At 29.8% G+C, this 12,924-nt stretch overlaps 1 protein-coding gene across 1 annotated transcript; it reads left to right on the top strand.

Annotated features, from left to right (window-relative positions):
• The first annotated feature begins 2,794 nt into the window (after nucleotides 1–2,794).
• Nucleotides 2,795–6,996, top strand: LOC137806552 (ADP-ribosylation factor 2). The gene is made up of 7 exons (XM_068606748.1): nucleotides 2,795–3,004; nucleotides 3,539–3,708; nucleotides 4,464–4,534; nucleotides 4,648–4,767; nucleotides 6,164–6,282; nucleotides 6,368–6,449; nucleotides 6,727–6,996. The coding sequence occupies exons 2-7, from the start codon at nucleotides 3,561–3,563 to the stop codon at nucleotides 6,730–6,732; spliced, it is 546 nt and encodes a 181-aa protein (XP_068462849.1). The 5' UTR covers nucleotides 2,795–3,004; nucleotides 3,539–3,560; the 3' UTR covers nucleotides 6,733–6,996.
• The last annotated feature ends 5,928 nt before the right edge of the window (nucleotides 6,997–12,924 follow it).

The raw sequence follows: 12,924 nt of genomic DNA, 5'->3' as shown, positions 1-12,924 counted from the left end.
TGACCGAATCTCCATAATTGCATCTCTCATGTGTTTAGCAATAAAATATTTGTCCTTTATATCACCATTCCATCTATTGACTTAAAAAACATTGGTCCACTCTCAGTGATAGCCATAAATTTATAAGTGGTCTTTTTTTGGGTCACTCCACCCATCACTAACAATTGTTATACCTTTCTGAGTCCATGAGTTTCATATAGGTTGCAAAAGATTTTCTACATGACTTCTTTATTTTGAAAGTAAGGACCTCCCAATTTATTAAATGTTGGTGGTACATATCCAATAAGATTAGAAGTATTAGTTGCATAAGAAAATGCATTTCTATAATAAGGACTTCTTGCTAAATGAAATGGTAGTTTTAAAGAATAAAACATTCTCGCAATTTCACAATTAAGAGTATCTCTCTCTGAATATTGAAAGAAGTTTGTAAAGAACCTTTGAGTTTTGGATTAACACCATTATTTTTTTTATTTCCTTCATCGTATACACGTGGTAGATGGACCCTTTTTTTCTTTGAATTTTTTATTTTCAATGTTATTTCATTGTATAATTTTTTAAACTGAATAAGTTTGGATGAGGTCACGTCTGGAAAAATTCTAATTCCTTCTCGTGTAATTTTTAACAAATGAGCTCTTACTCAAGTGTAAGATCCATTGAATGAGAAATTACACACACTACATTTAATCATATTATTTTCTCCACTCGGAGTTTTCTTAACTTTGAAACATATGTCCAAAGAGGTTTTGTTTCATCTTCTTGTTTGGTAACTTTATTAGGTATATCCATCCTAATTTCCTATAATAAAAATAAATTAAATATAAAAAGTTTACTTACATATAACAATCAAATAAATTCATCTAATAAAAAATTAATTTAAGAATATAAAATATAAATCACGTAACAAATTAAAAAATAATTATTGTATAATATATTATATATTTAAAAGTAATATTCAATTATTATGTTATTTAAGGTTATTTTATATTTTTAATTTTAATATGATTATTATAAAATATATTATCATCTTGTTCAGTAGTTTGATTAGGTATATTCATCTTAGTTTCCTATAATAAAAATAAAAAATTACTTAAACATAAAAATAAAATAAATTCATCTAATAGAAACTAATTTATAAATATAAAAAATAAAAAAATGTAATAAATTTGACATCGATCATTTTAATGTGTAAGGTTGATACCTTTCCTCAAGTGGTGCCTAGTAATGGGTTTTCCAATTTTGATAATCTTAATCATTTCTTCGAGCATTATCTGCTGGGTGTATGTTTAAGTCATTTGTCGAATTTTTTGTGAGTCATAACTTTCTTAGCTTTGATATTTGAGGAAGATCAAGAGCGAACCTCTATCATTATTTCTACCTTTTGTGCTAATAAAAAAAATCTCTACCTTTTGTTGTATAAAGGACTCACTGAACGAATTTGTTCGGAGTCCCTTCATAAAATTGTACATAAACATCCACTTCTTAGGCTGGAAAATCTTAATTGTAATGTGACATATATAATCTAGTCATATAATCCTTCAATGGTTCACCACTTTGTTTTTTGACATTGAACAATTTTTCTATATTGGGAGGCTTTACCTTATTGCATCGAATTGAGTGATGAATAAACTAGAAATTTTTGTTAAGTAAGATATGCAGGTGTAAAGTAAATCGTTGAACCAATCTATTGTTGTATTGGACAATGCACCCATGAATATTTTGCATCTCATAATGTCCAATCCTCTTTATATCAACATCTGTGCTTAGAAGACCTTGAGTTGATTTCAAGGGTCTCCCACTCTTATAAACATGTCGATCTTTAGAACCATGTAAAGAGGGAATAAGTTTGTCCATAATTTTCCAAGAGATAGGTTTGAAATCTCATCACGAGGTACTAATGTCAATCTCAAGTCTCCTCTAATGGGTTATTTGAATCTTTTAATTTAATTGTAGTTCTTATTTCTTAAGTTGGAGTTGGTTGTGAAATCTTAAGGCCTCTTCAACTCATAAACGAAAATCCTCTCTTTGACTTACTTTCTTGTTTCATTGTCATATGTTGTTTATGACATTTATAATTTGTTTCAATGCGGGTTACTCGTTGTCATCTTCATTGTAAGCAAAGTTTCTCTGGTTTCTCATTCTTTCTCTTGTGTTTTGGAATGAGTGTATGATGATAGTTGAAAAAACTTTTAACTATCTCATAATAAACCTATGTTATAGTCAAAATCTTTTAAAAACTTAATTAAAACATTCAAGTGTGTTTATCCTTCCCAAGATAATTCCAAACTTATTTATATAAAACAATTACCATTAATATTTGAATTATTATAATATGTTATTGACATAATCAAGTTAATACGTTACTATTCTAGTAATTAGATTCTAATTACTTAAGGATAAATATTTAAGAACTCTCATATAAAAGAAAATACACAGTTTTCAAAAATTGTAAATCATTACCTATATTACTATCGCCCTTAGACCAACTTTAAAGAAAAAAACAACCTCAATACTAAATTTACCTAAATTAATTTGGAATCAATTAAAAATATTTTTATGTATAATATATAAACAATTATAATAGTAAAATAATTTTATTCAATTAATTTCTAATTAAGTGATAACACAGCACATATTTATATAAACGTATTAAACATAAATAATTATAAAAATGGTTTTAATTTAACACATTATAATAATTTATGATATGAAAAAATTGGATTAAATTGAAATTAGAGATGTTAGTTTAGGGTATTTGAATTTGAATTATTTAAAAGGGGCATTACGTTTTTGGAATGTTCGAAAGAATTAAGCGTGAGATGCATTGCAATTTGCAGGGTGCAATGGTTATTTGATACAAAACGCGCATATAATTCGGGTACCCCCGTTCTTGTCTCTGCTATAAAACCCCCTTTCATTCCATTTTGCGTTTTTGTAAAGCATTCTTCGCTTCTCTCTCTTCTTCTTTTTTTCTCTCTCTACGCTCTCTGGTTCGAGATCCCTCAAGGTAATTTCAAATTCTCCAATCTCTTCTCTTCCTCCTTCCTTAATATCATTTCTCTTTTCGATGCTTTGTATCGCTTGCATGTTTTCATCTTTTTCGCTGTTCAATTTGGGATTTGCTTTTATCGTTTACTTCGATGCTTTTGGCTTTTGCCGCTGTTTGAAATATATGCGAATCGTTCGATCTGAGGGTTTCGGGACCTGGATGTTCAGATCGTTCTTCTTTTCTCAATCCGCGTCGTGTAAAGTTCCTGGTTTCGTTTTTCGTTTTGCGATCCGTTTCGGTTTCCGTGTGATGATTTTGCGGTGGGGCGGATCAAAATGCTTGTTGCTGTTTTTGTTGCCTGGCTTGAGATCTGACCGAGTCCAGTGTCGCTGATTTGGTTGTCTGTCGACGAATTAATTAATGTTGAATTAATTTGATTTTGTACTATTATTTTTGGGATTTGTTTATTGCGTGAATGAAATGATTTGGTTAAGATTTTGCTGCGGAAAAAAGTTCGGTTCTGTTTATGTTCCGTGCAATTTGTTAATGTAGGGATCCGCTAGCTGAAGGAGAAATGGGGTTGACATTCACCAAGCTTTTCAGTCGGCTTTTTGCCAAGAAGGAAATGCGAATTCTGATGGTTGGTCTTGATGCCGCTGGTAAGACCACCATCCTGTACAAGCTCAAACTTGGAGAGATCGTTACAACAATTCCTACTATTGGTAAGTTTTCCGATTTTGATTTTGATTTTGGTTGTATTATATCATATAATATATGTGTGTGTAATATATCCCCAATAGAATTTTAATCTGCTTACATTTTCAATATTGATCTAGTAACAACTTGTAGTAGGACTAAATTAGTTAAATAACTGATTTCAGAGCTTATTACACTTTTAAGATGAATAATAAATTATTGAATCTGTAATGAAACCTTGAAAAACTGAAGACTGAGATATGATATGAAATGATGTTGGTTATTTCAGAGATTCGTCAGTTTGTGATGCGCTATATGAAATCGGGGTAATGTTTTATAACAATTATCGCTCACTACCTCATGTTAGTCTTATAGGAACCCTGAGAAGAAAATAGAAAAGTAGTAATGTTGTATTTCTTAATTGAAAATGAAAAGAGCAAGGTAAAAAGTCTCTCCTCCAAGGTTTCCTCTTTCTACAACAGAGATCATTCTCAGCTCCCAATTGATACAGGACAGAATGTCACTCCTTTTCTACCCCTAACCAGATCCTCAGTCCTTCCATGATCTCTAATTAACTGCATAGTTATTCTAATTAACTTTTGATACTACTATAACGAACTATTAACTGTTCATATCTGGAACCTCAAGCATACTAAATACAATCTACAGAGTTCCTATACTTATTTTTGTTACAAAAGTAATTAGGTGAAATTGTAAGCTCATCTGTGCTTTTGTTCTCAATTGTATTTTTTCTTATTTTTATTTCTCTTAATTGTTTAAGGGTTCAATGTGGAGACTGTGGAATACAAGAATATTAGCTTCACTGTTTGGGATGTTGGTGGCCAAGACAAGGTGTAAAGTTTGATCTTTATACATTCTTGACAATGTCTTGATAAAGCCTTCAAGGTGCTGAGTTATATGTGTCTTAGAGGTCAGTAGCTTAATACACATGTTTTCTTTTGCAGATTCGTCCCTTGTGGAGGCACTACTTCCAAAACACACAGGGTCTGATATTTGTTGTAGACAGCAATGACAGGGACAGAGTTGTTGAGGCCAGAGATGAGTTGCATAGGATGTTGAATGAGGTACTAGTCAATTTAGGTTGGCTCTTCGGGTCAAATTATTTCATATCTATGTTTTCGTGTCTGTTCCTGTTAGAAAGCACAACAATTAAAATAGGTTGTCTGTTTTGGTATCAGATCTATTTCCATGTTCCTATCTTTCCATTTATTTTAACCCATTCTTGGGTAAAGTCTCCAACTATATTTGAAAATGGATTGGTTATCTATATAAAGAAAACTTTCTTGTTCTCTGAAAAGTGAAGAAAGACTTTTGTTTGTTGAAAATCTACGGTTGGATTTATCAACCAAGAAAGACATGGGAAATATACCAAAGTCATCATAGCATAGGGTTGACTTCGTCACTCTGCTCTATGATGATGGAGAGACTTTCTTAGTAAAAAATGAGCTGTGGTTGGTTGTTGACCAATGGAAATAGAAGCATGGGAGAAAGAGAAAGATGCACTAACAAAAGGAAGAAGGGCGACTTCTTTTGTAAATTATGTCCAGCCCTAATCTGTTTTTAGTTTCATTACACAATTTTTTTTACAGATTGTTGGGTAGTCGAAGCCACTCAAAGGCCACTTTTTTTCTGCTTATAGATTCATCTGACATTTGCCCTATGTTTGGATGCAAGAGAAAAAAGTAGGGAAAATATTTTAAATTAGAAATATTTTCTTGTTTGGGTTTAGACAGTGAAGTAAAAGAACAGGGAAAAGTCAACTTTAGGAAACAATTTCTAAATTTTTCTTGCTAGTTCCAATTTCAAAATTTCTCTATCCTCACTCGTTTTCTTTGTACTCACCTGAACAATAATTTCCTTCACTTGTAGATGAGATGTAAGATCACCGAATTCGGTAAAGTTATAAACTATTGAAGATTGAGTTTTAATTATCATATTAAATCTAAAAGGAGTTTTTCTGTTTGTTGATGTAAATATGTATATATCATTGCTTATTTGATATTTTGGAAACAAAGAACTGTTCAAACTGATGCAGTGTGCATTTTTTCTGTTTCTTCTATTGATATGACTATGCTGCTGCAGATACTACGCTTTTAGTGATGCTATATTAGTTTTCCAAATGATGTTTTTTTGAATAAAAAAAATGGGTGTTTTCCTATTTCTAAGAGGTGTTCACAACAGAGCATTTTTATTTATAATTACTTAGTTTATTTGACCTGTTTTTATGGGATTGTAATGTCTGTAATTAATGTCTTGTGGTATATTTCTAAGTTTAGTTGTCAGTTCATACTACTTAAGCTCCCTTGGAAGATAGCTTCTTATTGTTTGGCCTGTTTAGCTTTACCTTAATGTAAATAATGACATTATGACCTGATTCATTGACGCCTTTACTTTTGCCTTCTATTATCTTGTGATGAAATGGTATGATTTTTCAAAAGTTAATTTCAATTATCTTTTCAGGATGAACTGAGAGATGCAGTATTGCTTGTATTTGCTAACAAACAAGATCTTCCCAATGCAATGAATGCTGCTGAAATTACTGACAAGCTGGGTCTTCACTCTCTCAGACAACGCCACTGGTAAATATTTTGATCACAACAACACCCTTGACTAGAACTGAAAGCAATCTTTGTGAAATTTAACATACTTCTGTTTTACTTTCAGGTACATCCAGAGCACCTGTGCAACCTCTGGGGAGGGTCTTTATGAGGGTTTGGACTGGCTTTCCAACAACATAGCCAACAAGGTACGTACTGATTTCTTTTTTGCATTATTTTATGAGCATTGGGAATATTGATTAAAAATGCTTTTATATGGAGGGTGTTGAGATTCACTGTGCGTTATACAAGCTGCTTGAATTCATGCATTTATCTCGTTAACCGCTTAATCCTAAATTAAAAATTCGTTTATATATCATCATAATATACCTATTTGTTGGCTTTCTGATTTTTTTCAATCGGGAAATGATGTATGTTTTATGGAATTTATCTGATTTTTTTCCTTATGAATGTATATCTTCGCAGGCTTAGTGCTTTTTGGGAGTCTTGTGGATTCGTAATTCTGGATGCAGGGGTGAATATTATCTAGTTTGTTTTTTGGTCCTCTTCTGAGACAAATTGGCTTTATGTTTTTATGTTTTCTGGTTTATTAGGGACACATCTTGATGGCTAAAATTATAGTAGGAATTTGTTTCGTGGGATGTCTAATACTTTGAGCTTTTTTATTGGGTTTGGATTCAATGTTTATAACTGTAATTGATACCAATCTAGGCGCCATCCCATTTTGAGTTTTTACATCTTAATTTTGATAATATTCCTCCAAATTATTGTTGGGTGACACTGAAAAAAAGGAGAAAACTACCCATCACTCGACAAAAATATTTTGGTTTTGCTTGCCATAGCCAAGCCATTTTTAATTTTTTAGACAATGACTACAGTGCATGTCCCTGTGTTGCTCCACTAGTGAATATTGCAGCCTCGTAGGATTTCAAACTGGCGGATACTTATTAGCTTTCATGTGTGCAATAACTTCTTAACAAGGTCTTCACACTCAAGTTCCTTTTCATCACATATCAAGTATTTAATGGGTTTATTTTTTTTTTCTTTGAAAGCATAAAAGCTTAATATTTTAAAACTTTGAACAGAAACTTGAATTTTAGAATTGAAAGATTTTTGCGTGGTCTTAAAATGAGACTACGGAGAGTTGAGACAGTTATTTCAAAATGTGCAATGTATTAATAACGTGGGGCGTATTTAACGTGTCACGTTCTTCTATATCTGAGATCAGTGTTTGGACAAAGGTACAGTTCTTTTTTGCCTCGTTATCTGACTGCGTTTATTTTGTTTTTAGAGGGTATTCTTTTAGAATTGTCAAAAGTGGATGGATTTCAAAAAAATTATGAATAGGACAAATTGTCATGTTTTAAATCAGCACTTGTTATATATGTACTGTTTAATTTAAATTCTTTTTTTTTGTTAAAACCATCTTTTAATCACGATTTTTTAAATTTAATACATTTGTTAAAATCACGTTTAATAACTCGATTTTTTAATTTTTATTTAACTCGTGTTTACTAAAACAATTTGGTCTATTTGAATTTGTTGTTTTACTAACTTGCTAATAATAAAATCACGATTTCCCTCGAACGTGTTTTCTTTTTGTTTTCCTCTTTAATTTTGCGTTTAACAAAACGTGATTGAAATTTCGACTTCTCAATCTTATATTTCTTTTCAATATTTATTTTTTAAAAAATCAATTTATTTTTTAAAATAATAAAAATATGGTCGAATACAACACATTTTTAAAATATATTTTTTCTCATTTTTTTTTTCAAAAAAATATAAACCATGACATCAAGATCACATTTTAGTTTATAATTTTAATTTAAAGTTGTGAATTACAACACTACTTCCAAAAGAAGTCTTTTAAAAGTATGATTTCTTTACACGAAGTTGTGTTTGTGTAATCCTCTTAAATCTGGTCTACTTTTGTGCTGATATGTAAATATTCATTTATTATGTGTATTTAATTTAATTTAATTTGCATAATTGATTTAAAAATAATTGTTTTAGGATGGAACTTTGCTTTAAACCAAGTAATGTTTGGCCTTTTTTTAATTAGAAAAACTAGAATTTGAAAGCAATTGTTTTCAAAAGAAAGTTGTCTGGGCACTGTATATCTCCTATTGTCTTAAAACGTTTTCATTTTAATTAAAAATGTCATAAAAGCCTCTATCTGTACTCGTAATAAAATCATTATACAATACTATTTTTCTCTAATAAATCATTGGTTGAATGATTTCTTCATGTATGTAGTATTAAGAGGTTCTAACCATGGTCGTATTGTCTACAAAAAAAGGAACTACAATTAGTAGCTTTCATTGAGACGTTGTCTTGTAAACCATAACAAACATGTTTACTAGAAAGGAAGTACTTTTTGCTATTATTAATCTGTTACTTTTGTATTGAATTATCGTGCATTAGAGAGCCTAAATTAAATTAAATAAAAAAAGTTGGGTTGGGAATAAGCATCATGGTATCAGAGCCTGATACCACGAATGAAACCATTCAACCCAACACTACAGCTTGTCATATTACATTCCAAGTTATATTTACAAATAACACTTTGAATATTGCCTTGCCATTTGCATTTTTTAATTATTCAAAAGAAAATAAATAAAATTGAACGAGTATGATATGAGACTCAAGGGTTAATAATTAAGTAATACTGTATAATTAATGAAATCATAATATATATACACACCTTTTATACGGTATTGGTGTAATTTTAATTAAAAATAAAAAATCATTTTTTATTAAAAATACTAAATGGTGTGATAATATTATGTGAAAATGTTTTTATCAACAATTGTGTCAGTAAAACAATACTATTTTAATATAAATATCTCAAATATCCATATGATATTTTTATTAGATTTTCACAATTTCTTAATTTTTTAAAGTAATTATTTTGATAGTTATTGTTTAGCAGTCAAATTAAAATAATTATAGTGGAGATCGTCTAATATTATTTTTTAGTATATTTTTACTCATGTTTTCTTATATTCTAGAATTTAGTTTGACTTTTTGTTTTGTAAGTGTGTTTTACATGTATGAGTTGATATATGTTGATATATGAGTTGATATGATTGAAACATTATTTGTCTTGGTGTGTTTTGATTGAATGAGTGAATATTAAGTTTTCATTGATTTTGAACATAATTTTAGTTAAAATATGTTTGGAGAATTTTGTAAAATTTCTTGTTAATGAATCGTATCCAATGAGCTAATATTTCTTCTAGACTTACTTTTCTTAGGGAATAATGATATCAAATTGTCAAATCAGAGTTTTTTTTGTTGAATTTTAACTTGAAAATAATAAGATAATTTTTTATTTAATTTTTAATATGAATTATATCTCACTTATCAAATTGCTTTATTTTAAAATGATATGCTTTGTTGAGAGATATGATATGTATATGCTTATAAGTGTTTATGCATATGAATTTGACATGTGCATGCACATGAGGTCTAGTAATTTTATTAAATTAATGTATGTAACATTGAATTGGATTACTTATGTTGAGTGTGATTTGTAATATTGAATATATAAACCCATTATTGAAACTGAGTGATAGTTCTTGTACGACTATTAATCTTTGATTGTATAATTATTTGTGTAATGAATTTATCCTAACTTATGGAGTCAAGAATATAGATACAAAAAGTTTAGAATAATCTCTTAAAGGTGAATTAATTTTAGTTCAAATTGAAGAAGGTGTTTATCTTGTTGGTTTTGAAGATTGCAAAAATTATATTCATGGTAGAACTATTCTCACTGAAGGTGCAAACCTCTAATTCATATGGACTTTAATCTTGCTTGGCATTTGTTGGGCTCTTAGAAGGTTATTCCCCTTGGTAAAGGGTTTTATGAGTTTGCCTTTGTTTGTCTTGAGGATATGAGAAGAGTGTTTGATGTGGGGTCTTAGAATCTCAATTTGGGGATTTTGAGAGTTTTTGCTTGGACTATAGATTTTGTTCCCATTTCCATGAAGTTTACCAAAAACCAATGTTGGGTTAGGATTCATAGTCTCCCTTTGGAATATTGGTAGCCAAAAGCTATTTTTTTATTTATTTCTAGTGAGGGATTAATGATTGCACAATCAATAAATTTAGAAGATTTTTTGCTAGGGTTCTAGTGGATATTGAGATGTTATCAAATTTTCCTAATCAAGTTTTGGTGGAAAGGAATTGATTTTCTTTCATTGATTAGTTTGAATATGATAAGTTGCCTCCATTTTGTTTCCCCATGCAAAAGGATTGGTCATGATTTAAGTAAATGTATGAGAAAGCCGAAGACCAATTATAACATATGTAAAATGTGTACTATTTTGCCTAAACCTGTTGTTGCTCAGTGGAAGGAAGCTAGCATCTCTAATAGTCAGAAAGAAATTTCTCAAAAGGTGGAGATGGTAGACAGGTTTACTAAGAAATTTTACAATGTGTTGAGAATGAAACCAATAATTTTGTTGTTTCGGCTCTTGTTGTTGCTGGAATAAATATAGTTTTCTAATGCAGATTTGTATGTTGTTGCTATTGCGGGTTAAAAATCAAATAAATTAGTTGTTTCATACAAATTTTTCTCCTCTATTGTTGGGATGGAGGGATCTATTATTGACCAGGATGCTTCTGTTGAAGTTGTTGCTGGCCAAGTGGAAGTTGGATCTCTTATAGGTCAAAATTTAAAGAAGTTTGTCGAAGATTTATTCACTGTTGATAACTCTATTGTTGCAGTTGATGATATAGAGGCTGGGTCAGGATCTCAGGTTGATAATTTTGTTGACACGCCCTTGTTGGAGAGCTTTCATGAATAAGATGATTTGCTACAAAAAAAAAGGACTAATGATAATTTGTGACCTCTTGAAGGATCTTCTCAACTCAAATCTGTAGCTATTGGTTGGGGTCGAATGAGCCACGTCACTCGACATAATTGACCGACCGATCGGATGATCAACTACATTAAAGAACAAATTGACAATAAATGACAAATAAGGAAACATCCTATAAATCACAGTAACCTCCCTATAAATTCGAACACACCCCACTAAATTCGGGTGACATTCTGAGAAATCAGCTAACACCGATTTATTAAAGATATGCGCCATATATGATCCATGAATCAAATAGACCATTACCAAACACTATAAATAAACTTTCTACAAAGGAGTAAGGTACGCTTTTGTCAATATATCACTAACTCTTATATAGAGCACTTACTTGATCGTCAGAGAATCTTTTGTAGGTTAACTCTCAATCGGCTATTAGAGAGCGAATACGAGAAGAGGAAGGAGGAGCGACCGAGCACCAAGGAGCGAATACGAGACGAAAGAAGAAGGAGGAGTGATTGAGGGAAAAGAGGCAATTGTTCAAGTCGGTAGTATGTACTATCTAGGCCCTATAAGTCTATACAAGTACACCTTTTAAATTTTTTGCAATCAAACAGGTTACTTCTACAATTGTTTCTCATGATTTAGCCTTACAAAATTGTTTTGAATCTCTTCCAGGTGATGATCAAGAGACTTATGAGTCATGTTCGACCATCTTGGCAACAAATATAGTTAAATCTACCTGACTGATATTTTCTTAAAAGAAGTCAAATTGGTCTCTAAGTTCTGATCTGAAAAAATGGATAAAGATGAATCATTAAGTGAAAAAGAGGAACAAGTACAAACCTCCTAGAGACCAAGATGTTCTCTTAAAGCTGGAGTAAAAGTCAATAAGAAAATCTCCAAAGCAGGTTAACCTAAGAAAGAGTAATGATGTGTGATTATCACTGAGTTTATTGTGGATGTTATATGCAAATGAGGGTCAATCTGATTAGATTATTTGCATTCATTCATTCATATTTGGGAGCTTCACTTTAGAGAATATTCTTTTGTTTGTTTTTTTTTTCCAATTTTGGTTTAAACTCCTAATGTAGTATTTTAGGTTACTCTTGAGAGTTTTTTTGGTTTTTGTTTTTCATGTGTTTGGTCAAGTCTCCCATATTTATTTTTTTAATTTTATTTTTTAATTTTATGCTATTATTTTTTTCTAGAATAAGTTTTATAAAACATTCATATAACAATAAATGATATGCATGTTTATTATTCTTTCAAATAGATCAAATAAAGTCACTTGATTTTGATTGATATATTTAAATAATTAGTAACTTGTATTTATATATGAATTATAATTTTTTAATAACTTATTCTTCTTATATTTACTTTACTATGTTGTATTATTAGGCTACTTGATATATAAATAAATGGTTATATTTGAGAGACTATGATTATAGACATCTCTTTATATATATATATATATATATATAATAATAATAATAATAATAATAATAATAATAATAATAATAATAATAATAATAATAATAATAATAATAATAATAATAATAATAATAATGCGTATAGTAAATATTATTAAATAACAAACTTTATTATGCATTATTATGACAAACTTTGATTGTCATATTTATAAAGTTATAATAATAAATTATTTGAAATGTTTGTTATCACATAATTAGTTTTTTAATTTATTTGTTAATATCATTTAATGCATGTTTTTTTTTGAAATAATAGATATGTATCTATGTAAAAGTTGTTAATAGATTTGTGTTCAATGATTAGTGAATTAAATGAAGATCCATCTAAATCACTATTTTCTAAAATT

This window comes from Phaseolus vulgaris, chromosome 3 (assembly GCF_000499845.2).
Source record: "Phaseolus vulgaris cultivar G19833 chromosome 3, P. vulgaris v2.0, whole genome shotgun sequence".
NCBI lineage: Eukaryota > Viridiplantae > Streptophyta > Magnoliopsida > Fabales > Fabaceae > Phaseolus > Phaseolus vulgaris.
This window is presented reverse-complemented; position numbering and strand designations above follow the sequence as displayed.

What these genes read in the sequence shown, in the direction of transcription:
- LOC137806552 (XM_068606748.1), top strand. Translation starts at nt 3,561, where the DNA reads ATGGGGTTGACATTCACCAAGCTTTTCAGTCGGCTTTTTGCCAAGAAG. An exon ending in TACAACAATTCCTACTATTG is followed by an intron (nt 3,709 to 4,463) that starts GTAAGTTTTCCG and finishes TAATTGTTTAAG; the next exon opens with GGTTCAATGTGGAGACTGTG. An exon ending in TGCATAGGATGTTGAATGAG is followed by an intron (nt 4,768 to 6,163) that starts GTACTAGTCAAT and finishes TTATCTTTTCAG; the next exon opens with GATGAACTGAGAGATGCAGT.